This window comes from Aethina tumida, chromosome 4 (genome assembly GCF_024364675.1).
Source record: "Aethina tumida isolate Nest 87 chromosome 4, icAetTumi1.1, whole genome shotgun sequence".
NCBI classification, from domain to species: Eukaryota; Metazoa; Arthropoda; class Insecta; order Coleoptera; family Nitidulidae; genus Aethina; species Aethina tumida.
The window spans coordinates 8,874,640-8,900,582 of record NC_065438.1 but is presented as its reverse complement, the minus strand read 5'-3'; the positions used below and the strand labels follow the sequence as shown (position 1 = coordinate 8,900,582).

The 25,943-nt window shown below is 32.5% G+C and overlaps 5 protein-coding genes across 5 annotated transcripts in view; 3 read left to right on the top strand and 2 right to left on the bottom strand.

Moving 5' to 3' along the window:
* Positions 1-790: 790 nt before the first annotated feature.
* On the bottom strand, positions 791-4,299 carry LOC109607884 (cilia- and flagella-associated protein 69-like). Its single transcript, XM_049966386.1, has 13 exons — positions 4,152-4,299; positions 3,911-4,097; positions 3,551-3,856; positions 3,274-3,496; positions 3,085-3,221; positions 2,895-3,031; positions 2,659-2,843; positions 2,161-2,608; positions 1,925-2,114; positions 1,653-1,873; positions 1,393-1,596; positions 1,128-1,346; positions 791-1,079 (listed from the first exon to the last, which is right to left on the bottom strand). Exons 1-13 carry the CDS (start codon positions 4,290-4,292, stop codon positions 915-917), a joined length of 2,763 nt encoding a protein of 920 aa, XP_049822343.1. The 5' UTR covers positions 4,293-4,299; the 3' UTR covers positions 791-914.
* Positions 4,300-5,016: 717 nt separating this feature from the next.
* Positions 5,017-5,994, top strand: LOC109596100 (39S ribosomal protein L47, mitochondrial). Its single transcript, XM_020011553.2, has 3 exons — positions 5,017-5,176; positions 5,224-5,604; positions 5,656-5,994. The coding sequence occupies exons 1-3, from the start codon at positions 5,082-5,084 to the stop codon at positions 5,936-5,938; spliced, it is 759 nt and encodes a 252-aa protein (XP_019867112.1). The 5' UTR covers positions 5,017-5,081; the 3' UTR covers positions 5,939-5,994.
* Positions 5,995-6,195: 201 nt separating this feature from the next.
* Positions 6,196-12,639, top strand: LOC109596124 (uncharacterized). Its single transcript, XM_020011604.2, has 10 exons — positions 6,196-6,351; positions 6,504-7,477; positions 7,916-9,297; positions 10,590-10,749; positions 10,799-11,019; positions 11,074-11,228; positions 11,287-11,506; positions 11,566-11,790; positions 11,847-11,969; positions 12,024-12,639. The coding sequence occupies exons 2-10, from the start codon at positions 6,508-6,510 to the stop codon at positions 12,144-12,146; spliced, it is 3,579 nt and encodes a 1,192-aa protein (XP_019867163.1). The 5' UTR covers positions 6,196-6,351; positions 6,504-6,507; the 3' UTR covers positions 12,147-12,639.
* Positions 12,640-15,484: 2,845 nt separating this feature from the next.
* LOC109607629 (uncharacterized) lies at positions 15,485-16,592 on the top strand. Its single transcript, XM_020024104.2, has 4 exons — positions 15,485-15,715; positions 15,772-15,944; positions 15,997-16,163; positions 16,218-16,592. The coding sequence occupies exons 1-4, from the start codon at positions 15,523-15,525 to the stop codon at positions 16,423-16,425; spliced, it is 741 nt and encodes a 246-aa protein (XP_019879663.1). The 5' UTR covers positions 15,485-15,522; the 3' UTR covers positions 16,426-16,592.
* A 228-nt stretch (positions 16,593-16,820) lies between these two features.
* The window catches only part of LOC109596064 (cardioacceleratory peptide receptor), a 74,010-nt gene continuing 64,887 nt past the window's right edge, over positions 16,821-25,943 (bottom strand). Inside the window, exons 5-9 of the mRNA XM_020011517.2 lie at positions 24,880-24,975; positions 21,217-21,399; positions 18,486-18,620; positions 17,711-17,891; positions 16,821-17,655 (exon numbers count right to left, since the gene is read on the bottom strand). Coding sequence (XP_019867076.2) covers positions 17,418-17,655; positions 17,711-17,891; positions 18,486-18,620; positions 21,217-21,399; positions 24,880-24,975 — 833 coding nt within the window. The 3' untranslated portion in view covers positions 16,821-17,417. The remainder of the gene's footprint in view (positions 17,656-17,710; positions 17,892-18,485; positions 18,621-21,216; positions 21,400-24,879; positions 24,976-25,943) is intronic.

The window sequence follows — 25,943 nt, the reverse complement described above, 5'->3', positions numbered from 1 at the left end:
ACTAAAAATGAATTTTCAAATCGAAACCACATCAGTTTATTCTGGCATAGCTATGTTTTAAATTACACATCTGTACTTAAAGCTTAGTCTGGCGATTTCCTGAATAAATCCTGATATACCTTCACATCTTTCTTTAGTTCCTTCAAGGCATCTAAACTAGGTTGAAGTTTAGTGTCTTCCAACTCTTGTATTCCTCAATCATGTTCTACATCGAAACAGTCAAACTTGGAGAGATTATTTGGATCTTGTACCTTCTCCCTTTATCTGCGTAGACGTTCCTTCTGGGCGATTTGAAGTCCCTTCTGTACAACGCTTTGTTAATCGAAAATGAACCGAAAAAGAAAACGCTCGGGACCCGGACTAGGATGACGTCGACCCCCTCTTCAAGTAGTACCAGAAGAGGTTCGTCGAGAGGAAAAAGTCTGACAAATAATAATCTCATGTCTTTCCTAATCGCTCAGTGTTTTAAATGTTAAATGTTAAAATGATATATTCTAAAGAAGGCGCAAAGTTTTGTTTTTTTGAAACTATTCTATGGCAATCATGAAGGAACGTTTTTATTTTAGTAGAATATCTCCAGGATCAAAACATTGTAGTTTTCAAATCTAGCCAATTATTATGTAAATATCAAATACAATATTTTGTGTACAATCTGTAGCCTTTCTTTTTGCGGTTGAAATATCCACATTCCTATACATGTATTGGCTTTGTATGTGTTTTCAATATAAAAAAATCTCTCACATATAACTATTACTTTATTTACAAAAAATTTAATAAATTTTATCTGTATTTGTGTAAAAAACCAAATGGTAATATGCTTCTGGTGTAAATAATTTGTATTACCCTGAAATTTGTTTCATTTCGTTACAAACTAAAAATGAATAACTATTTCAATACAAATTAAGGTTCTAGTTTCATTTTGAGTCCGTTTCTTCTTCAATATCTAACCCTTCACTTGTATCATTGTCACAACACGCAGGCATCGTTTGAAGGGATTCTACAGGTGAAACCAATTCATATTCTGAATCATCTTCGTTCGCATCGTCATCTTCAATGGTGACATTCATTTCAAAAACAGGCTTAAAACACAATTTTGCAAACTATCTTCATAATAAGTAACAACATACCGTAACATTAAGGTCGTACATATGTGTAGTTTGAAACGTAGCTTTGCCAGGACAAACTGCTGTCGATTCGATTTGCAAGTTCTGTTTTAGTTTGGCGCTTCTTCTGAACAAATCCTGAGATACTCTCGCATCTTTCTTTAGTTCCTTCAAGGCTTCCAAACTGGATTGAAGTTTGGCGTCTTTCAACTCTTGGTAAAAATTATACTCCTCTATCATGTCCTATAACGAAACAGTCAAATTTGGAAAGGATGTTTCGAGTTTGTACCTTCTCCCTTTGTCTGCGTATACACTCTTTTTGGGCGATTTGAAGTCTCAATGCCCATTTTCTGTTTCTCTCGTTTATAGTACGGAGCATCACTTGATCTGAGTAAAAACACTTGAAATGTTTTTGTTGTAGTTCCGTTTCTAGTTCTCGCCAAGTCTCCACTACTTTCAAATCCAAATATTTATCCGCTACTATCATTGTTATCTAAATAATGATTACATTACTATTATTATTATTATGGTAGAAAATATTATTTTTACTTGATCTTGTACGGATAGGTCATCGTTGAACAATTTATACACTTCGTTGGTTAGTTCAGTTATGTTTTCGTGATGTTTGTGGATGTATTGAAGTATGGCGTAAATTTTAGGACGACAGCTTCCAAACATCTCCGAAATTACAGGACTTGTAAACTTTTTGTCTTCGCATTCACAATGAGTCTCTAATTTTTGTTGTACCCCCATGATTGGATTATCAAGATCTGAAATTATACAGTCATCTTGGATGATTTAAAATGTTGACGTTACAACACCATCAATTTCTCCATTAGGTCCAGTTGCTACACCTAGTTTCTGAGATTCCTCTCTATAAATTTCCATCAGAAGGGGCAGGATTTTTTTCCCGTTCTTCCTCCACGTAAGCAAGTGTGGAATACAAATTCCACTCTCGCATAAATCCACCAAAACTCCCAATATACCTATTTTTACTGGATAAATTGTATCCTAAAACCTATATCAGTTAAGTCCCTTACAATTCAATATTAATTACCTCCAAAACATCCAATAAATAAAACACGCCCTCATGTTTAATGAATCTTTCGACTTCTCTGTCCAAATGAACATTAACCCAAAGAAGTCTGATGGCGCAAATCATCACTCTCGGATCATGGACGTTGTCTTGAGTCTCCGGATGAAGATATCTTGCAAGGTAAGCAATACAAACGTGCATTGTTTTTATGTCGCCTTTAACAAAATGTATCACATCAGCAAGCAAAGCAAAAATCACCTGCAAGATTTTCAGGTCGTTTATCGTAAGTTTCGGTTGCCTTAATATTTTAATAGCAAATTCTGTATATTTGTCCAATTTGTCAAGGTATAAACATGTTTCGACAATAAAAAACATGCCACTGTAGGCAACATGAGATAAAAATCCCAAACATGCCTCAAGTACTCCAGATTCAAGGTACTTAGAGCTTTGATTTACGAGATTCATCGTTCTAAAAAGTATAAGTTCAAATTATCAGAGTAGAAATTTAAAATATAAAACATTTGCGGTCCATTGTGTTCTATAAATTCCTCGCGTAGTTCGTTATGGTCTATAGACACAAGCAATCGGAAGATATTTTGAATCAACACCAGCAATTGATTCATGTAGATTTGATGCCATTGTACGTATTGTTTTCCGCTTACATTCAATAAAAGTATGCGAATTATTTTTCGTTCAATAAGTAACTAAACATATAAAGAGTTAAATTAGTTTATTATGGCTTTTAGTATATATACCTTTATTCTGGGTCCTTCGCGAATTAAGTAAGGTAAAAACAAAAGCAACATTTTACGAAACTCAAAGTCTTCGTGGGTGTTGCTTAAACTAAAATGCTTTCCAGGTATATCACAAAGATTATTTAATTCGACGATTTCTAAAATTGCATATTTATAGTCAAAATTAAGTTATAGCTTATTAATAATTTACCTAGTCCTAAACCAGAATTCACGAAGCTCAAACTCGGAAAGTATTTGACCAAATTCAACGTTATAGCCAAAATGTTGTTCCTATCGACATTCTTGTTGTGTCTCTTGATAAAGAACCAAATAGCCCATTTTATACTCCTACAACGAAATGCCTTAACAAAAAAATCAATTTTAATCCTTTTATTGTTACCAAAGAGTGAAAACCTTAGGTATCTTTAAAATTTTAGTTAGTTCACTGTTCTTCGAAATACAATTCATGAATTTCCAAGTGATATCCGATATAATGGAATAGTGTTGTGGGGTACTCGAATCGGTAAGTTCAGGTGGCTCCGTCGAAGGAAATCTCTCACGCCACGTTGGTTCCAAACGCACCAACACACTGTTCAAAGCGTCCATTTTCAATAATCTCTCACCTTTAAGTCATGCGTTAAACGAAAAAGAACAAAACTGATTGTTTATTTGTTTACAACACTCGTTCGAGTAACTAATTAAGTGGATGCAGAAATTTATTAGATGTTCGAAACTTTTCTCCCCTACTATATCCAGTAGTTGGCCCAAAATTTCTGGTAGTCGGCTTCTTTCAATTGCAGCAACGCAAGCTTCAAGGGATACCATATTTTCCCGTTTTGTTTCTCGTTCCTTTACTTCCTTGGATGGTTCGGTTTGTTTCGTGAAACAAGATTCGTTCCTCTCGAATAAATGTTTAAATACTTCCGATATTGCTGTTTGCATGGTAGTCATATTCTTGGAAGAAACGTACACCAATAAAAATCCTATAATTGTATATATATACTTCTACATATTTTTTATGATAAATAAAATCTTACCGAGTACCGAAAAATATTCTGCAAACTCTCTGGAATATGTTAAAATGTCTGATGTTTTTGTTAGCATAGGAAGACATACGCATTTCTTCAGTAACAGCTTCAAAACTTGGTCATAGTCAGGGTTTTCTAGATGGTTAATTACGATCAGTTCAAGTACTCTCATCAAAGGGTCCAAATCTTGAAGCCACTGTGACATATTTAAAATATAATTTGCACCATTAGATCTTAATTTTTTACTTACATATGATGAACCCGTACATTTTAAAAATTCGTTTAGTATTTTAATGATTCTGTTATCGTTTGTAGGTATGTTAGATTCTAAAAGGACAAGACTTTTTCTTATTAAAATATATGGACAACATGATGCGTCGTGTTTTTCCATTTTTCAATATGACAATTCTCTGACTGATCAAATTAAGTGATTTAAATAATTGTTATAATAATAATAGTATGTTAACAATGATTTCATACAAAATAAATATTAATAATTGTTATCTCGGAGTCATTTTTCATATATTCCATCCAAGATGTCTGACTTGAGGGTGATAGGAGCTTTCTTTAGCAAATTGGTGCGACACAATGAATGGTAACTAATCGTGAATTTGGACGAAACAAAAATTAAGGCAATAAAAATGGATAGTCGACTGTATTATGGAGCAACCTATACAGAAATTGAAGGATCGAGCCTTCGCTTCGTGTTTCAAGAGAAAGAGTGAGAATTACTGAGAAGAATATTTTTATCGAAACCTCTACGAGGATATGCTCAATGTCTGAGGCCTCAAAATAGAGCCCTGTGGCACTCATGAGTAAGTACGACAACGTCGGCGTGCAAAAACTACTTGTTAATCCAAAACGTTGTAATTTCTCTAAAAGAACGTGTTCTATTAGTTCTATATTTTCTTGATAAACAACAACAATTTTATTTGAATGTGAGTTTTATAAAAATAATGGTGTCAATAAATGTTTTTAAAATTATGCAACCCTCATTGACTACTTGTATATTTCAAGTTATGTTACTAATAATTATAAACAATTTTAATTAAAATGAATAGTTAGTTTTAAATTAAATATAAAATACGTGAAAGCTGTTTTTAATTTTTATCCAATTTGAAAGTATCAGATTTAGAAGTATAAATCGTGTATAACCTCACTTTCTCATCATTACATCAAAATGAATTCTTTAAACAAAATCAATTCATTATGTAGATTATTAACTAAAACAACATTAAATAGTGGTGCATTTTCAAACAATTCATCAGCCATAAGGTAGTCGAATAAGTTGACAATGCTCTTATAATTACAAATGTTTTTAGATGTTTAAGCACAACAGTACCCCGAAACGGTCTGATGGAATTTTTCGATGACGAAAAGAACTGGGGCGCACAGGAGGTTAAAAGCGGACGGTCGTGGAAAAAAGAGGAGCTAAGATTAAAATCCAACACAGACTTGCACAAACTTTGGTATGTCTTATTGAAGGAAAGAAACATGTTGCTCACAATGGAGGAGGAGTGCAAAAGAGAAACTAGAATGTTCCCAAGTCCCGAGCGAATCGATAAAATTGAGGACAGCATGGAAAATTTGGAAGCTGTGGTTAGGGAAAGGAATGAAGCTTACCACAAATTGGAAACTGGTGAAACAGGGGAAAGACCTTCGAAACTTGTGACCAGTCGTCTTGGTTTGAAATATAATTACAGGTAAATATTATTATGCATTTCTGAGTTAATTTTATAGTTTTGGCTTTTTAGGATGTGTGAATATCCAATTCCAAAGCGAATGAACACTAAGTGGAAGGAGAACTACAAATTCTATGAGTATGACAAAGAGGTTGAGCAATTCAGGGAAAAACTTAACGAGAAGTTGTATCTTAACAAAAGGAGAGCACAGAGAAGAAACTTTAATCATGTAATTGGGCTTTTGAACAGATTCCCTAATATTGATTTGGAAGCTGTGAAACAACAATATCCTGATGTTGATATAGAAAAGGCTAAAGCCAGTAGAAGATATGGAGGACATTTTGCTCCCAAATAATTGTTGATAGATTTGTATATAGTTTTTACTGAATAAAAAATATATATTAATTTTGATTCTTATTGGATTATAATTATGACATTAATGGTCTAATAATCAAAATAAATGTTAAAAATTTGTTTTTTAATTTGTTCACTAGAAAATTTACTATTTTTATTATTTATTTTTAATTTTCTTTGATTGTCGTGGACGTGCACAATCCTTTTTGTTCTTTGTAATGAAATTCCGTGGATACGGCCCTGACCTAAACAAAATCAATGAGCAACTGTCAAAGCGGACGCATGCTCTTTGGTTTTGGGGCAAGTGTTTTAACGACACTTTTTGCAAGTGCAATGTAATTATGCACAAATTAATTGACATTAAATAATTTTCCTATTAAAACAACTACAACCAGCTGACTAGACAGACTTAAGGTGAGTCTTAAACAATGGATTTTAATGACATCACTATTGTTTATTTTTGTGTTCTATTGACGTTTTATTGGCAACACGAAAGTGTTTTTTAAAAATACACCAATTACTAATGAAAACTACGTATCTAAATATTATTTACATGTTGTTAATAGCAAAATGGAGACAATGTCAGAAACAGAAGTCATCAGTGAACCGAATGCAAAAGCTAAACTGCTGGAGGAAAACCTGAAATGTAAAACTCAAGATAACCAGATGACTTCAAGCACAATATCAAGTTTGGCATCCCCTGGAGATTCTGGAGTCCAGTTGCTCGATAGTGAAAGTGAAGTCACATCTGTTATGTCAGTCAGTGGTTTTGGTTGTGATAGTGAAGTACCACTGGATGGTGATCTCAAGGAAGATGTTGAAATTTCCAAGAGTGTTTGTGAGGGTGTGCATAATGTGGAAGAAGAATCAAAACCAAAACAAGAAATCCATGTAAAAGATAGGCTGAAGTGTGAGAAGGCTCATGTAATGACCAAAAGTGATATTGCAAATCAAAACATAACACATGATTTCTCTAATTTATCTGTGTCAGTCCCTAGTTACTTTGACAAGTTTGATTTGTCATCTGGTTTGGCACAAGAACTAAAGGACACTAATGGAGATGGTCAAGAAGAAGTCTTTGAAATGGAACATCCAATCAAGTCATGTGAAAAATCTGATACAGATTTAATGAACTGTTCTTTAAACAGTTATGAACTACTAGATTATACAATGCAAAATCTAAAAATTGATAACACAGATACAATGCATGTCAGTCTTTCAGAAGAAGTGAATGAGACTCTGAAACTAGAACTGAACAACACAGAAACATCAGTCAGCCCAGTTCCTGAGGCTCCTGAAAACATACCTATTGAATCACCAGAAATAAAACCTGTGGAGGAACAAATTGTCTTCAGGAGACAGAGGAAGAAAAAATCAAAGTCTGACACACCAAAGAAGAGGGTCTCTTTCCATGAAGATATATTGAACAGCACCAAAATTGATGACATCCACATCAACCACGGATTTATTACTCACGAACCCGATGTTTCCTTCAGCTTTTTCCAAAGGGGGTTCAGGAGGAAGCCAGATGTTGTTAAAGGTAGGAACAAATGCCCTTATTATCTAATAACTTTACAATAATCATAAGGATATGCATGTTAATTTTCTATTTTTAGTAATGAGAAAATTAACAGTTTATTGATTTATCTTGTGATCTAAATTTACTTTACAAAAGCACTTTATCATTTGAATTGTATGTTGTTAATTCTACATAAATAAAAATAAAATATATTTGTTCTGTTCTATATATAATGTGTCTCAGTAAACTTTAAATATATTAAAAATAAATCAGAGAAACTGAAAAATAAACTTAAACTTTGTTAAATTTCCATTTGAGAAAGTACATTACAAAATATATTCATAACTACTAATTTGTAAGATAATAATGTACTTTTACATCATTATTAAATTTTAGAGAGGTAATAAATTATGTACTCTGATTACATGAACATTGGCATGCATTTAAAATCGTTTTTAGGTCGATACAGTTGGGCAGCGGAAGGTGACGCCCCGTATTACGAGAAAAATGAGGACAGGGAAATAAAATCGGACATCTACATCCACAATTCACGTTACTCGTCCACGTCCTCGAGTTCAACTGGAAGTATTTCCAGTTCTATCGACGAGGAGGACAATTCGGACGAGAACGTGGTGAAAAAGGAACCATCTACGCACAAGGTGCCGAAATCGAGTTGTTTAAAGAAAACGAAACATAGAAAAAAGTATATTGGAACGGAAATCGTCCAGGAAGAAACTAAGAAAAAACCGGAAACTAATTTGTTGGATAGTAACATCTTTGGTAGCTTGAAAAATATTTTGAACTTCTCTACGTCAGTGCCGTTGGCTGAGCGTGGCGTTCCGGAAGGACAGGAAGACATAACGATTTACTCTTCTTCGCACGACGTCTCGAACAGACGCAAATCCTTCGGCAGCCTGTCTTTGAAGAACTTCGAAACCATAGAGATCAAACCGGCGCCCGTCAACAAGGTGGCGGTAGCCAAAAGCAATTTGAAACTAACCAGAAGCGAGGGATTTTATCCTAACTACCCTCAAAATCAGAAACTCCCCGCCAACATTATACTTTGCGATAGCAACGTGTATGAACACAAAGGCATTAGTTACTCGTACGAGTACGATAAGTTCCAGAAGTCGTTCGAACAACAAAACAAACCCAAAAGCTCGACAGTTTATCAAATGATACTCAAAGAGTTCAACTTCTTCAAACGTAAAGCCAAAGAGGAAGACGTCGAGGAGGATTTTGAAATCATCGCCCCAATTCCATCACCCTCTCACCACGTGGAAAAAGTTGAAACGGTGGAAGAGCCAGAAATCAAACCGTCGAAAAGTAACAGCACCCTAAGTAAGTTCGGGTCGACCGCCAAAATGGATTGGTCCGACAACGACACGGTGTCCGACTTTTCGGAAGTCAGTTCCAGGCATTTGCATTCACCGAAAAGGCGCGTCAGCAAGTCCAACCATTATTCGGTCCAGTCGTTCAAATACAACGACTCAAGATCGGAGATGGACGGAGAGCCGAGCACGAGCTTGAGGAATTTGCAGTCACTAAGACCGGCATCTTCGAAAAGCTCGTTGATTAATCGTTTTTTACGCAACGTCACGCTGAAGAAAATGCTGGATATTAAGGTGGAGAAACGACAGAAGTCATCCAGGAAGTATATGGGGCTGTACATTAAGGGGGTGAAGGGCGACTTTAAGAGAGACGAAGTGGACAGGGAGCTAGAGAGGGAGATCGAAAGAGGGCGAGTTGTGAAGCGACAGTTCGAGGAGGACTTTGACAAGAAACTATTGGCACAATTTAGGAAGGAGGTTTTCAGGGACTGGTCAGAAAAATTGTTGAGGGTAAGTTTATTCAAAAAGAAATATTTACGACGTCCTTGTAACATACACATGATGTTCTATTAGGACCTTGAATAAGTTCTCGCTGTTTCTATTACAAAATAAGCTTTATTTAATACATAAGGAACAAAAATATTTTACTTAAAGTGTTGACCATCACTAGCCACTACTTTATCCTATATTTCTGGCAGCATATAAATTCCTCGTCAGAAAAACTATATGTATTTTGAAGCTTTCCAAGAATCAATAAATTTTTTAGTATTCTTCGTAAGAAAGGAACGCGCTGCGTAGCCAGGTCGTGTGTCATCGAACTGAATAGGTGAAAATCGGAGACGCTATGTTAGGTGAATATAGCGGGCTGGGTATAACTTCTCATTGAAGCGTTTCCAGGTAGGTTTTCAGTGATTTTGCAACATGATGCCGACTGTTGTCATGTAATAAAATCATTTTGTCGTGTCTTTGTTTGTACATGACTCGATTTAAACGTACCATATGATGTCGATAGTGATGCCCCGTGATAGTGTCTCATTCGATTTGAGCAGCCCATAACAAATTGCACCCTGGAGATCATATCAAATACAGAGAAGAAGTTTCAAATAATGAATATTTGGTTTTGCAGACGATGTTGGGGCTTACCTTACGATTGTATACCATGTATATCCATCACCAGCTGTGATACAGTGCCAACTACCTTTTCTTTTCTGCTATTGAAGCAGTAGTTCACACATGAGAAAACGTAGTTCGATGTCTTTTGGCATCAAACATACACCCAATGTCCTTGCTTCTGGATCATTCTTAATACTTATAAACGTTTTGAATCTAGTTCTGGTAGCGTCTGACATCGGTCTGTGTCAAGTAATTCCTCCATTTATTATTTGTCTTAAAATTTTTTAGGTGCGCTAAAAGACCCTTTATCCTCAAGTTCAGAATGATTATTTTTGAAGCGTCGAAACCAGTCTGTGCATGTTGTATCTAACTTGTTACCGCAAGAATTCTGTGTTTCTCAGCTGCAGACTTCTTTTTAATAGAATGGTCCAAAAAAATTCCTTACAAATACTTATTTGACACATATGTGGATATTTTCAACACCAATAAAATACCTTATTTATAGTAAAGTGCTAGTTCATATGCTGAAATTTAAGGTTATATACAGTACTTCCTTTCAGGTGCATTACAATTCGAAATTACATGCACTGAGTACTGCTACAGCCATTTTTGAAGGAACAGCGAGAACTTATTCAAGGTCCATATAATATTATGTTATAGAGAGTAATTATTTCATTTTGTTTCATCAGGTGTTTTCTGTGAGAAGCGCCTACACAACAAAGGGAGACAGCCGTCCTTTAAACGTATTGATTACCAACACGACTATTTATATTGTCGGCATGCGACCAAACAACACCTACTGCAACCACTTCGTTTTACCTTTCACCGCACTCAACACGATTCTCATTGGTAAACTAACACGTCTTGCTCTTTTGTTTATTAATTCAATGTATTTTAGGACCCAATGCTCAAACAATACACTTCTCAAACTATGACAAGGACATGCAATGTATTATAGCGACGGGCTGTAGCAATGTGACTGGGGCTTTGGTGGGACAATTAGAAATCGCCATGAGAAAGGACGTTAACCAGCCCAAACTTCCCGCCGTCAAACAACTTACCATGAGAGACATGAAGAATTTAAGACGCACCATTTGTAAACAAACTGCTGTTGACAAAGTATGAAAGTCTGATTTTTCACTTAATGTTTGTATTAAATGTTGTCTTTTGCAGGATGAAGAATATTATTATTACAGCATTGTTAATATCCAAGACTTCAATCCTGAACTAGCAGATATAACACCTCTGGGTCCAAACAAAGAAGGACCCCTGATGTTCAAGTCGTTTGATTCGGACGGCAGATGGGAAACTGCATATTTTATCCTTAAGTAATACTATTGCATATTTTAAAAGTCATCAAATCATTAATTATTAATTATAATTTAGGGCTGGAGTATTGTACATGTTGTCGTCAGCATCTCAAAGAGTACCGATGCGCGTCTTTCCTCTAATAAACGGATCTTGTCAGGGAGCGAGGCGTGTTTTCAACAGTCACAGGCCGCACACCTTCCAGCTAATTGTGGAGGGCAAAAGCCTCCTGCTGGCGGCTCCGGACGAATACGTGGCCAGCGAGTGGCTGCAGGAGCTCGTGCACTCCGCCAGTGGCGTAAGTACCACCATCAAATACAAACCAATGTTAGTATTAAATTGGTTCTTTGTTTGCAGACATACAATAACCGTGAAAAGTCGTTGAGCTTTTCGTGCAGCTTGCTGTTGACCAGCGAGCACATCTTGACAGTGCGGGAGGCCTTCCCGTTCACCATTAACTCTCTGTTACCGGCTTGCGGTCGGCACGATCCTATAAAGGGGGCGCAGGCTCTCAGCTGCGCCGCCATTTCGGATCTGACTTCGTTCCGGTTGCCGTCCGCCGAGCAGAGCTGGTGCATTCTAGTAAGACGAATAAAATTAATTGTAAAACACATAAAACACTTTCATTTTCGTTGTAGGAATTCGCGTGCAGGGAAGTGCATGAATACAGTGGCGATTGGATTTTGTATTTCTCTACGAATGCGGAACTGGAGAGCTTCATTTCGACTTTGGAGATGTTGTGGGCTTACAATAATGAAGAGGTAAACTTCACAGACTTTTTTAAACAAATGTGTATTCATATTTTTCGTTTTCAGGGCGAAAGCTTTCCTTTAAGCACGATTCCGGAGACGGATCCATTGAGTAAACGTTGTGTAGATGTCTATACAACTTTGTTAGGCACGTGGCCGGTAAATACTGTACATTTACAGTTTATATAGATATTTTTTTATTAATTTAAATTTATTTAACTTTATATTGTCGCTGTTGCGAACTCTAGAATTTTTACAATTTAATTTTATCAGTTGATATTTTTTTATTTTCTGGCGGGTACAGAATAAAACGGTTCGGAGTTTATCGAATGCACTTTGCAACATACGTATTTAGTACCATTCGTTCATTTTTTATAAGATGTGCTGTTTCACTTTGGAAGGACTGACGAAATAAAATAATTTTGTGATATGGAACATTTCAGAAGCATATCTTTTCAATTATGCAATGCTTTATCAAATTTATATTTCTGAATTGAAGCAATACACACCATTTTACATGTTAGTTGTAACAATTATATTTTTAAACAGTGAACGAATTGTAAATTATTATTTAATATTTTTATATTACTACACATTAGCAGAATTTATAATCAGTATAAATTCTAATTAATACTCCGAAAAATATTAAACTCTTACCTTAATTTGATGAAGTGATAAATTCTTAACTCTAATGAGTAATTAAAATTTTCGAATTTTTTATATATTGTGTTGTATTTCTGAGTAATAATTAGAATACAATTTATTTGATATTTTCGGTGATAATTTGTGATTTAAATCTAAGTTGTATTCCATCGTATTAATTAAAATTTACACCTACTTTACGTTATATACTCACGCAAAGCATTTGGTAAACAAATATATTCAACTTTTGTTCCATTTTAATGCGTTCTAGTCAAATAGTTGTAAGTGTAAACTCATCACTTTATGAACATGATTTCAAATATTCAATTGTAATTCAATAATTAAATATTTATTATAATTAATAATTTCCAGTTCTACTGTCTAATATCAGTTTGTTCATAAAGTACTGAGTGTTGATATGGGATAATTAAAATTGTGATAGATTACGGATTAATAAGTTTTGTATTAGTAATAATCAATGGTATTATTAACTCCTCAATAATAATATAGGCTTCATAAAAATATATAGCACATGTAGACAATGCACATGTAAAAATATAATTACATAGGTCCTTAAACTATTTAAAGAATGTGTCATATTTACTGTAATCGACATTTAATCGTGTAAATGGTCTCGAACTGGCGAAATATCCACACTGTTTCATGTGCCTCAAGGTTTTGTAGAGTGACCGTCGTTTTTCAATCAGCGCATTAATGATTTTTGAAAATGATGATGGTGCGGAAATTTTGCCAGTTTTGATGCCTTTTAACCACATCATTGTCCATTAACTATAAAAATATATAAAATAATAGTAATTTTTTATCATGACGTTTTTGGCTGATTTAGTTTTTCTATGCTAGAATGTTTTTAATAACTTACGCTTTTACTGAAAGTAGATCTTTTAGAATTATAACACTTCTGAAATGTGATTAATAAGGGGAACTTATGTAAGCATTTTATTTTTGGCAACCTTTACAAGAATGGAAGTGGTGTTATTGTGAAAGATTGTAACTTCGTGTTGCTCATATAAGTTACTGGTTGCTAAACAGTGTCTTATTGGTAGATTGAATTGAAAATTTTGCGAATATTGGTGCTTGAATATTTGTTATTAAACAATTTAGGTTATCGTGGCAAATTCCAAAGATTAATTGGCTCTATATACTTTATTTATTCTTTATTGATTGATATTTTACATTGAATTTCTTAAAACGTGCATACAGGTAACTGATTGTTCATTTATTTTGATATTGATGTTTATAATTTTGTTACCTACTATATTTTAAAAACGATTGTGTAGCCTTTGGTATTTACAAATACATACCCATGTAATCAAAGCCGTTGGATGTTGTGTAATCATTTTCAAGGCCCTAGAATTCTTTTCGACAATTCGTTGGACGATATATTTGTTAATTTTTATTGGAGAATATACTCTGTAAAATTGTAGGTACCTTATTAAACAATAAACATGAATATTCTAAAACCGATGTTTTATTTACATTTCCTCTCCAAAATATATATTTAATAATATTTTTTTTATTATTTTAGAGTTTAGTTAAATATTTTAAAATTTCGTCATGTTAATGATAATAATATTAATAATTTATATTAGTACAGGTACATATCCATTCATAATGTCTGATATGAGAATGATTTGAGTTTTCTTCAGCAAATTGTTGGGACAATGTCGGTAAAACAATTTAAATGATTGTGAGTTTAGACGTTGGACAGGTACAGGTGTTTGGAATCAAACTAAAAATCATATGAAGTGAAGAAATTAAATGTATTTTTACACTGTTTTAGATTCATAGCCACTTCATTCTGTACCAAGTACTGGAAGTGCTTGGTTGGGAGATTTGAAGTGAAGATCTTAAAAAGTATACTGGGAAGTTTTATCTACAATTTCAAAGTATTCACTAAAAATATTTACAATTGATTTCAGAGTAGAATATTCGTTATTGTTGTAAGCCTACGTATTCTTACCCCCTTATAATTTAAACTGACACACCGTATCCTAATATATTTTTGGTACGCTTTTCTAATTTTGGTTTCATAATGTGAACTGCGTTCTTTGAATAGATTATAATTTAAGGCGGAATTATTTATTTTATATTGGCTAAACATTACGTCTTTATCTTTTACACTTGTAATAATAGATTTATTATTTATATTTAAGTCATGGAGGGTACTTCTGTACTTAGTCTGATCTATAAGTTGACATGGCACAGACGATTCTAATTTATTACAAAATGACGCACATCATCTATATCAGTAAACGTTCTTCTTACAATAGTAACTACTTATCTTAGTTTTATTATGAAAGTAAACAAAAATAATGTACCCCCGTGCGATAGATAAAATGTATCTTAGATTTATTTTTAATATCATTATTTTGATATACATTATAAAAATAGAATGAATGAACTTTTTGTTTATTTTTAAATCAATTTCTCCGATATAATTTTTGTTTTAATTACTTAAATAAAAAATAATTATATCATACATTTTTAATAGTTAAGTATAATAATGGTGGTCAATTGTAATAGACCACTCAATTTCTTATTTGAATGAAGAGAATGTGAAGGCAAAAAGTTAACTAGAAAAATATTGGTCCAAGATTTAAGTAAAGATCATCGGGAAGAGGCAATTGAAATAGTTACTTTAAATTACTGTGTAAATCTGCGTTTTTCACGTGTCCGTAATTAATAGATATGAAAATGACAATACCTTTCGAACGTCTGGCGATTAATTTGCTAGTTCAAAGGTTGACCGACAACTTTTATTACAAATTGGTTTGTTATTTTTGGTTACGTCCTTCAAATTCTATCAAACAAATAACTTAACAACATAATACATTTATCATGAACGTGTTATCAGTGGGCCTGCTAGCACATCTACAAGCATTTCGAGTTCGTATCTCAAAAGATGTGCGCCGAGTGGCAAAGACCGAAAGAAATCCCGTTCCCCAATGTGTGGAGGAGGTTTGAGGGTAAGAAATTGATCAACGGCGCTCCCAGAAAATATTGGGTACAAGATATCAGTGATGATCAGATGGATGATGTTATTGAAATTATGTGTAACAAATTCACTAAGGATGAAGCGCTGTGTAAATATTTAAGTAAGATATCAGTTAACCACAAAACAATTGTATTAATGTTCAAAAAATTGTTTTAGAGTTGACTGAAGATCCAGCTGCCGTGGAAGAATTCGCCAAAGTGTGGAGAAAGTATGCGAAACAAAGATTAGGACTGATTTGCCTCACTAAAAATGAAAATGGGGAAACGGAAATTGTTGGGGTAAACATGACGGCTCGAAATTACAAAGGAGAACAACCGGATTACTCACAAGTAAATTTTACATCTAACGGGAACACATACGTATTCATTAATATAGTTTTAGATAAAAACAGAGAAAATCAAATTCGTGATGGCGTGGTTGGATTACATTTACCAAAGGGTAGACATTTATGAAAAATTCAACATAGATGATCATCTAACAGCCCTTGGTTTATATGTCGATCCTAAATTCAGGGGTGACGGAGTAGGAGTCGAAATTTTAAAAACTAGGTAAACAATTGACAAATCTTATAATACTATTAGGATACACTAATTTATTTGTAGGAGGGAATTGTGCAAAGCAGTGGGAATTAAAGCAACATTTACATTATTTACATCAAATAGATCTCAAGCAGTGGCAAGAAAGGCCGGATTTCAGGACGTTGTTAATGTTACATTTGAGGAGTTGGAGAAACATGATCCCAAGTTGGTTTTGCCTGGGATTACTGAAGTCAGTGACTCGCAGAGATACATGTATATATTATATGATTGATTTTCATTATTTGGCTCAACGTTTCTGTATTTTAATAAATTGCATGTGTTAATTTTATCTTTTATAGAATTGTTATGTGATTTCTTAATTTAAAAATAGACTTGTAATAGATTTTATCATTTAATCATACATAGAGGACACATAATATACATTACATATAAAATATATTTGAATGATTTTTTGAGCATATAATCGTTAAAAATCCTTTACACATATAATACATAGAAGGTTTTTAAAACCACATTTATTATGTAACAGCAGTCAAATAATTGAGAATATTGAAAGTTAAAGTAAAAATAATAAGTTATAATGTAATTGGAATTTCAAATTGAAATTGTGTTCTTTTTTTAATTTTGATTGAAATCTATAATAACTATTACATACAAGATGCTAAATAATTTAATATAAGATATATTTTCACAAAATTATCAAAATGTTGTTAGCAAATTGTGTATAATTGGTACTTTTATGTACAATTCCATAATATTTACAAAATGTATTTACAATTGTGAACAAATAATTCAATTTTTTGAGATCAAAAATTTACCAGATCTTAATAAAAATAGTAACATAAAATAGACAGTATAAAATAGAAGATCCTATTCTATATAAAAACACCCTGTATTTAAATTTTAACTAACTATCGGTAATTTAACAACAATATTTTGATCTATATATATTGTCAATAGATTTACGTAAGAAAGAATGCGAGAATTGACAAACCTATGATGGAAAGTCTAATCGATACAATTAATACAATTAATGAATGAATAACTGTGCGCCACACGTTCAGGGAATTTGCAAACTCTCGCACATAATACTTCAGGCAATTGAACATAACTAATAAAGGTACAATTTATGTTATAGAAATGCACGGTAATACAAACACATAAACTGTTTCTTGTTTGGAGTTGTCGAGTCGAATTCTAATTAATACTTGTGCCGGTGTTTAGGACTCATTAATCAGTAAACTCTCGAACTTCCACAAATGACTAGACAACAGAGATGGCGACCTTATGGGTGTTGTGGAGGGCTGGCTGCAGCCGTATGGTGTGCCGGAGACTGGCCGCTGAGCCGGAACGTCGCGACGAGTGCGTCAACGACGTCGTCACGGTTCCGGAGCCGTCCGCCTCGCCGGGGAAGCACAGCGACAGGCATGTCGACATCCACGTGAACGGCGGGAACTTTCTGCAGGGGTCGAAGTTTACATTTTTTAGTAATGAACAGCATCTATGCAAAAATACAAGACAATCCTCAATTTTCTATCGAGTTACACGTTTATTACCTGAGGTTTCTGCAGACGTGGGTGGAGAAGAGACAGTAGATGACCGGATTTGCGGCGGAGTTGAGTGGTGCCAGACTCTGGATCAGCGTGGCTATGGCTATGTTCGTTTGCGTCTTGGGTATGTACCCGTAGACTTGGAGCAAGTCAAACACTATGTAAGGGCTCCAGCACAGGACGAACACTGCAACAACAACAATATTTCAACAAATCTTACGCCACAAACAAAATCCGACAAGTTTAATGGGGGTAGCTCAATAAATCGGTGATCCCATGGGAATTTGGGTGTCGTTTAAAAAGCCGAAGGGGATGAATAACGCGCAATAATGCCTTATTAGATAGTCAGGCCATCTAATCTGTATCTAGGGTGTTCCTTAAACGTCTCCCTTTTCCTTTTGCGCTTATCCAAACTTCATCGCTGACAAACAGGACAAAAACGGATGATAAATCGTCGAGACCGAGTTCAGAACTAAAATGAGAATATTCTTTTATGCTTATTGTTCTGTCGATATGTGTAACGCAAAAAGGATGAAGTTTTTGATAAAGCTGTTTTGTTTTGTCGTCGGTGAGTTATTGCCCTCCGATTTGAGTCTTTTAAGCGCGATATAATTTTATTTAATACCCGTTTTATATCTTTACGGCCCATTGTTTTGTTCGATTTTTATGATGAATATGTTTTTCTGACATTGCCAAGGAATAAATGATCCGTGGCAGAAAAAACAAAGGATAATTGGAAGCAATTCTGATGTGTAGCATTAAATTAAGATTTATTACTCACCGAACACGATGACAAATGTCATTTTAACAGTCTTAATTTTGGCTCTGGGAATTATTCCTCTGGAACTGGCTCTTCGGCTATCGTGGTCGTCGCTGTAGAACTGATGACGTGGGATCCGATCGATGAGATCGTCGTCTGAAATAAAAACAATCACAATAATCTCCAATCATCAATATTTCCGAATGTGTTTGGGAGGCTTGTTGCTGCCGTTGTTTTCATCATATTTTCCTTAATTCGGACGAAAACCACAACACTTAAAGCACTGGGACACGTTTCCATTAGGCAGAATGAGCCGAACATTATTCCTAATTTATAGTTGAGCTTTCGTTTATGTTTCAATTTACTCGCATTGCGTGACCGCAAATTATTACTGGATTAAAGGGAATTACAATACTCAACTCATAACACGACAAAAGTTTTTTATTTCTACTGTTTAATTAATTTAAATGTATAATGTATATTTATTTAGTTGGTTAATAATTAATTGAAACTCTGTTTTAAATTTTAACAATGGCGACTCTTGTGGTTTTTTTGCGTTGATATTTGTAGTTATATCAATGGTTAGAGGCACACCTCAGCTTCCCTACCATTGAAACAATAGTCCGCATGCGCGAATGTTGGAATCAAATAAATTTATTTATTTTTATTTACAGTATTGGCAGAAAGTAGAGCAACATTAAAAATATATATGTATATGTAAATCTATCTAATATTATCTAATTTAATTTTATCAATTATGAACACAGTGAATATTTCATATATTAAAAATAATTCTGTTAGCTACAAATCAATAAATTAAATATTCCGCTGGCAAAAAGTAGAACAACTTTTTACTAAATGTCACTAATCTCTATAAATTCCACAATAATTTTTAGTTTTACAGTATATACCAAAGTATATAGTACCTCGTGGAAAGAAATTACTTTCTGAATTCTGAAGACACGGATTACATTGTTCTCTCAAAAGAGAGAAAAATGAGTATCACTCGATTGTAACTCGTATTGAGATTTGGTGATGTGGAAGGAAAAAGTAAAACTGGACGAGCAAGAATGATCAATCGGTTTCAGGATAAACAAATTTTGAACTACTTGAAACACAACTTGGAATTAATGTTTCTTCAAGAACCGTAAAAGATAGATTACTACAAGGCAGTCTTCATGTGAGCAGCCCAGACTAAAAAACACTACTATCAGAGAAGAACAGACGTGCCAGAGTTGAGTTTACCAGGACCCTTTTACACTGGACGTTAAATAATTGGAAACGAGCGATCTGGAGTGATGAAATCAAGTTTAATCTGGTTAGCAGTGATGGGATTTTATATGTAAGGCGACCTAATCATGAAAAGTTTAACCCAAAGTTTACCATACTCAGTGTCACACACGGTGACAGGTCGGTAATGGTGTGGGACTGCTTTTCGGGATTTGGAATGGGTCCTCCCCTTTGAATAGAGGATATCTTGGATCGTCTTATGTATAAAGAAATATTGAGGAACAGATAAAAGTATGCCACTAAAACATTATTTTCAACAAGATAATGACCTGAAGCACATTTCAAAATATTTGAAGCAATGACTTTTAAGGGAAAAAATTAATGTTATGAACTTGCCATGTCAATTTCTCGATCTAAACTCCATTGAAAACTTATGGGAGATAGGGAACAACAAAATAAGATAAAAAGAATATAGTATAGCCAAAGTCCTGCCAAAATATTGATCCATATGTTATTGACCATCTGTTGATTTCCATGAAAAAAGGTGTTTGGAAGTTATTGATAATAATGGGAATTACAAAACAAATAATCATCAGTAAAATTAAATTCTTTATTTTTTTTATTGTTTAACCATGTAATTGTTAAATTTATAAAGGGAAGTTAATTTTCAATATACTTTTTTTTGAACGTAATAACCAGGACAAAAATTATTTGAATTTTAAAAAAGTTGCTTCACTTTCTGCCAATACTGTATTTAGTTATGAAACGAATTGGTGGGAAGAGGCACATTTAAAAGTGCCTCTGGAGAACTTGCGTACGAAATATTCAATGAAAAATGTAAGTTTAATCGTCGGTTTTACAACATATTACCCTTCTACCTTAGTTTAAATATCAATTTATATTCTATTTTTAAGAATAAAAACATAAAAAAATGTAATTTTTAATATTAATGTTATGACAATAAAATCCTTTTCATAGGCACTGCCCCACCAGCCTCATCTGAGTAACTGACAATGAATTTTAATATACTAAAGAAGAAAATTTAATTTGTCAGTTTACTTTCACAATTAATTATGTAATATAAACAAAAATTAATTAGTGAAACTGAACTTTTGTGTAATTAAAATATGTGTGTCTAATAGTTTTACAAAGATTTAAACTTACAAGCATAATCTCGTGAGCAACGAGCACTTGAAAAGCAATTTAATTTTTATGTAAAACACCGTTTCATTATCGGCGGTTGAAAAAGTTTTTCGGGAGATCGACTAGAAGTTGTAATTCAAGTCAGACCGCAATTCGCCGATGTCGGATTTTTCAGCGTTTAATTCGGCGGCATTCCGCAGATTGATTTACACGAAAGGTCGCCACTAATGAGAATTTTATTTTCCGGGCGCATTTGAAAAATTTACGACGGGAACGCGATCCGAGTAAAAAGAAACCCGTGGATTAATATCAATTTTTTTCGAAGGTGCGTGTTGTAAGTATGATTCGTTTATTTTTCTTCTCGATGGTGGATACTTACTCTGTCTAATTGGCACGTGTCCAACCGGTATTAATATCTTACTTTTGGACCAGATCGTCCAGACGATCACGGCGTAACAGGCGCTGATTATCAGGGCTGGAACAACGAACAACGCTAAGGATACCAAGGTCATATACACCTTCCACTGCCAGTCTTTCAGGTCAATCCAGCACTGAGACAACCCTAAAAATAAATTAACATTTATCCAAAAACGATTGCGTTATAAATGAAAAAAATTGATTTACAATTTCTTAAAACAAAGAAACGACGCATACGAGCAATCAATTGAGTTTGTAACATGCAAACCTCGTGTTTAACAACACGCATCTCGAATAACCTAATTACCGCCCCCGAATATAGCTTATGAAAGATAATATCGTTACATCATCCGACGATTTCGGCATAATTTCATTGCTTCTGGTTCTGACGAATTAAAATTCTCCCCGGTTTCATGCCGGGGTCTTGTTAATACTCAATTAATGGAAAGAATAAAAGGGCCGCTGGGAAATAACAGTTTCTATAAATTATGACAAAGGGTAATGTTAAGGGTTCCCTGAGCGTTTGAGCGTACGGCAAACAGATCCAGGGAAAATTATTTAGAGAACTTTTCAAAGGTATTGATAACATGTTCACAAGTAAAATTAAAGTAGACGTCACGTCCACCCCTTAAACTGAGGGAGATTTTGGCAAACAACAGATTGTTCTCAGTACTTTAAATGTTCTTTGTATTCCTTTGGCTATAATAAATTCAAAAGTACCCCTTTGAATAACTAAACGATCTCCTGCCCTGAAGAACTTTAATATTCAACCTGCGTTTGGTACATAAAAAATATACACGATACGTAGCTGATTGCAAGTAAAAAGTGAACTTAACTTATTCTTTAGTCGGGAAGCAACATTTCACAGACAATGACATTTTATAACTATAATCTGACGCCACGTCCATTTTTTTCTGACGTATAAAACGTGGAAATCTTTTTCTTACTCAGCGAAATGATAAAAATTCCAATATTTATTGTCGTTGGAGTTTTATGTTGGTTTTTCGTCTCGTTTTTGTTCATGAATCAGTGTCTGTGCAACCCTTACTTCTTTTTTCTTTTTTTCGTATGCGACAATTTTTATAGAAGTTGCAATAAAGATCAATTAAACTCGTTAATTGAAAATAAATTAATATTGTGGTGGTCAGGGAAAATTTAAAATCAAAAATTTTGTAGGATATTTCATAAAAGGGTTTAATTCAAATTTTGTCCAATCATTATAAAAAATGTATTTCAATACTCTAACTTGTTTTACTTTTTGGTTGGCCAAAGAAATAGCACAGTCAAACGCACTATTCTGAACGATTTGTTTGAAAATTTCATAAAAGATGGTTTCAAATGTAAAACAATTCCTCAATGATATAATAAATTAAACTTATTATAAAATAATAAAAATATAAATAATAAAAATATAGTAGTTTTTTAAATACTGAATGAAACAACAACAATAAATTAATATTAATTTAATTATAGCTAAAATTTTAACATTTTAAAAGTTTTTATAATTATGTCCACCACTGTATATATAATGATAAAATGAAAAAAATAATTTTTAAATAAAATTTTACTATTAAATTTAAGTTAATTAAAAAAGATATTGAAATTAAATTTAACTTCTAGAACGAAATAATATAATAAAATATATAAAAACCACTATGTAAATAAATTCTAATAATAAAATAGAATTAATTGTAATTTAACAAAACTTATTTATAAAAAGAATACAATTTCCTTTAAAAACAATAAGAACATTATTATAAACATTTTATACAATTAAAATATAGTAGTTTTTGTAATACTGTATAAAACAACAACAATGAATTAATTTTACTTTAATGGTTCACATTAAATAAAGGAATTATAGATAAAATTTTAACATTTTAAAAGATTTTATAATTATGTCCGCCACTGTATATATAATAATAAAATGAAAAAAATAATTTTTAAATAAAATTTTACTACTAAATTTAAATGACTTAAAAAGATATAGAATTAAATTTAACTTCTAGAACGAAATAATATAATAAAATATATAAAAACCACTATGTAAATAAATTCTAAAAATAAAATAGAATAAATTGTAATTTACTTTAAATTATTTATAATTTTTTATAATTATGACCACCACTATACACATAATAATCAAATAAATAGATAATTTTTAATTAAAACACTTGAATGAATGAAATAAAAACGGTATTGAAATTAAATTTAACTTCTACAATGAAATAATAAATAAAAAACACTATGTAAACTTTCAACTTTAATAAAATTAAAACAAAATTAATTAAATCCTAAAAATAAATATGATAAATTGTAATTTAACGAAATTTATATTATAATGTTTTATAATTATGACCACGACTGTATATATAATAATAAAATAAAAAAACAATTTTTAAATAAAATTTATCAATTAAAAATAAATGAACTAAAAAGGTATTAAAATTAAATTTTCTTTCTAGAACGTTTTTTGTATGTCTTAATAGGTATAATTTATTCTTAGTAAGATTTATATTATTAAATAAATTCACTTTCAGTGAGAAGAAAGAAATATTGCTTTCCAGAGAAGAGGGAAATAATAATTAACATGAAAAAATGTGTAACTATTGGTGGTGTCGCTAAAAAATCGTGGTTATTAATTGAGTCGTAAAATTTTATTTCAAACGACCATAATCGTTACTCCATTGAATCTTTACCCCAGTGTTTACAAGTGGTTATAACGAACAAAGGGTACTCAAAGAAAATCAATAAAATATTAACAATTTTGTAAGTTATGTATAAATTATTTAATAAATATAAATAGAATTATTTCTGTGATCAGCCACATTTCATATTTATTTTATTTAAGATTTAGTTTAAGTAGGGATTATATTGATTTAGATGAAGAAGAAAGAAGAAAATGAATAATGGGAAAAAGAATATAGTGTAGATATTTTAAATAAAATATAAAATATTTTGATTGTACTTAATTAGACATTCCTTTCCTAATTAACATTAAGATAGTAATAGACTATAGATCTATTTCTCTGACCTTCACTGTATTTCTTTTAATGAAAACTGACTTAATTATTTAAAGTTTAAAATTAAAATGTATTTTATTAACAGAAAGAAGTCTTTATAATTTTTCTGAATGTGTTCCATTCAAATAAATAATTTTATGACTATTTGCTGTAAGAGTTAAAGCATAAAAATATTTATGATAGAAAAGTATGTCAATAATAATAAGAACTGTACGTTTCAATATTCAGGTTTCAGGTTCAATACATTTTGCCTTTGTCATAAAATATCTTGATACAAGTTTTTAAATTAACTATTTAGTAACTATTATTGTTATTTCACTTTAATGTTATCGATTTGTTTTACGATTTAACAAAACATAATAAATGAGGATGCTATATAAATTCTAATTATGTTCTCAAATATTATTTGCCTTCTGAAATCAATGTTTTTTTGTCGTGTTTGCTGTTTTATTATCCTCAATCTTCATTAATGCAAACTAATAAAGTTTTATTGATCACAAAAAAATACAATTTCCTTTAAAAACAATAAGAACATTAAATTTGTACTTTATTAGCATTTTTAAAACATAAATCTTACAGAGAAATAAATAAATATTAGTTACCATCAATTGACTTTTCCTCGAAGAGATAGGCGGTGGGTAATGCGAAGAAGATACTGAGTGCCCACGCAAGGATCACTAAAACCCTGGCACGTTTCCCTGAAAACAAATAACTTACTTACCACCTCGACATCAACGTTTCCTTTTTATAAACATAAATTCACATTGTCCGAGTGAAAATCGAGCAAAAGTTTAAAAGGGCAACGGTTTCAAGCACAATAAATGGTTGCAACATTAACAAAGTTAATTTTATGGTTTTTGTTGACGTTGTAATCGAGAACTTTATACCGAAATTTGTATTAAACATGTGTTGTTACTAACAATAAGAATAAGGTTGAAATTCTTGAAACTAGACAGAACATTTTATTTTAATCAAGCTTAATAAAAAACAAACGGTCAATTTGGGAATAAATCCGGGAACAATTGTAATAATGTAACTAAGACCAAGGCGGAAACGGAAAAGGAACTGAAATGATTTTGGGACAATCCATAGTGATTTGTAAACTTATATATATACTTACTTTCAGTCTAATTAAATATATCGTGTTTAATTAAAAATAAGGTTCATTACAACAATAATTAATTTCAATTAATTTTATTTGTTCTATAGAACAATTTTATTAAAACGATAATTAATAAATTTCAGTTTATTTTAACGATATGATTTTAATTGGCTTTATTGGTTTCGAATGTTTATATTTTAATAAAATAAAATGATTTTTAAAAATCCAATACAATGGTATTGAATAAAATTTGATATAAGAGTAGAAACAGAAAATAAAAAGTAGTGATGGAATGTCCCGATGTGGAAAAGAAGGAAAAACGTTCCCGACATAACTAACACACGGAACTGCGAAACATTTAACTTTAACCGTTCGCCTTTTTCCCGTTCCCGGAATGTGCCCATGAAAAATTCAATTATTTCAAACGCAACGAATAACAAATACAAGAGAAATTCTCTCTCATTATCAAAATTATTGTCCCGTCGGTTGCTTCGTGTTTTGTTTCCTTCACTTCACCTCGTCCACCACGCAAGTTCGACGTCCGCACAAATTAAACTTGGGCCA

Excerpts from the sequence above, each read along its gene's own strand:
- LOC109607884 (XM_049966386.1), bottom strand. The coding sequence starts at position 4,292 with ATGGAAAAACACGACGCATCATGTTGTCCATATATTTTAATAAGAAAA. Across the intron at positions 3,857-3,910 it reads AGAATATTTTTCGGTACTCG|GATTTTTATTGGTGTACGTT; the intron begins GTAAGATTTTAT and ends ATACAATTATAG. Across the intron at positions 1,874-1,924 it reads ACCTAATGGAGAAATTGATG|ATCTTGATAATCCAATCATG; the intron begins GTGTTGTAACGT and ends GTATAATTTCAG.
- LOC109596100 (XM_020011553.2), top strand. The coding sequence starts at position 5,082 with ATGAATTCTTTAAACAAAATCAATTCATTATGTAGATTATTAACTAAA. Across the intron at positions 5,177-5,223 it reads AACAATTCATCAGCCATAAG|ATGTTTAAGCACAACAGTAC; the intron begins GTAGTCGAATAA and ends AAATGTTTTTAG. Across the intron at positions 5,605-5,655 it reads GGTTTGAAATATAATTACAG|GATGTGTGAATATCCAATTC; the intron begins GTAAATATTATT and ends TTGGCTTTTTAG.
- LOC109596124 (XM_020011604.2), top strand. The coding sequence starts at position 6,508 with ATGGAGACAATGTCAGAAACAGAAGTCATCAGTGAACCGAATGCAAAA. Across the intron at positions 9,298-10,589 it reads GGTCAGAAAAATTGTTGAGG|GTGTTTTCTGTGAGAAGCGC; the intron begins GTAAGTTTATTC and ends TTGTTTCATCAG. Across the intron at positions 11,970-12,023 it reads GGGCTTACAATAATGAAGAG|GGCGAAAGCTTTCCTTTAAG; the intron begins GTAAACTTCACA and ends TTTCGTTTTCAG.
- LOC109607629 (XM_020024104.2), top strand. The coding sequence starts at position 15,523 with ATGTGCGCCGAGTGGCAAAGACCGAAAGAAATCCCGTTCCCCAATGTG. Across the intron at positions 15,716-15,771 it reads AGCGCTGTGTAAATATTTAA|AGTTGACTGAAGATCCAGCT; the intron begins GTAAGATATCAG and ends AAATTGTTTTAG. Across the intron at positions 16,164-16,217 it reads GTCGAAATTTTAAAAACTAG|GAGGGAATTGTGCAAAGCAG; the intron begins GTAAACAATTGA and ends ATTTATTTGTAG.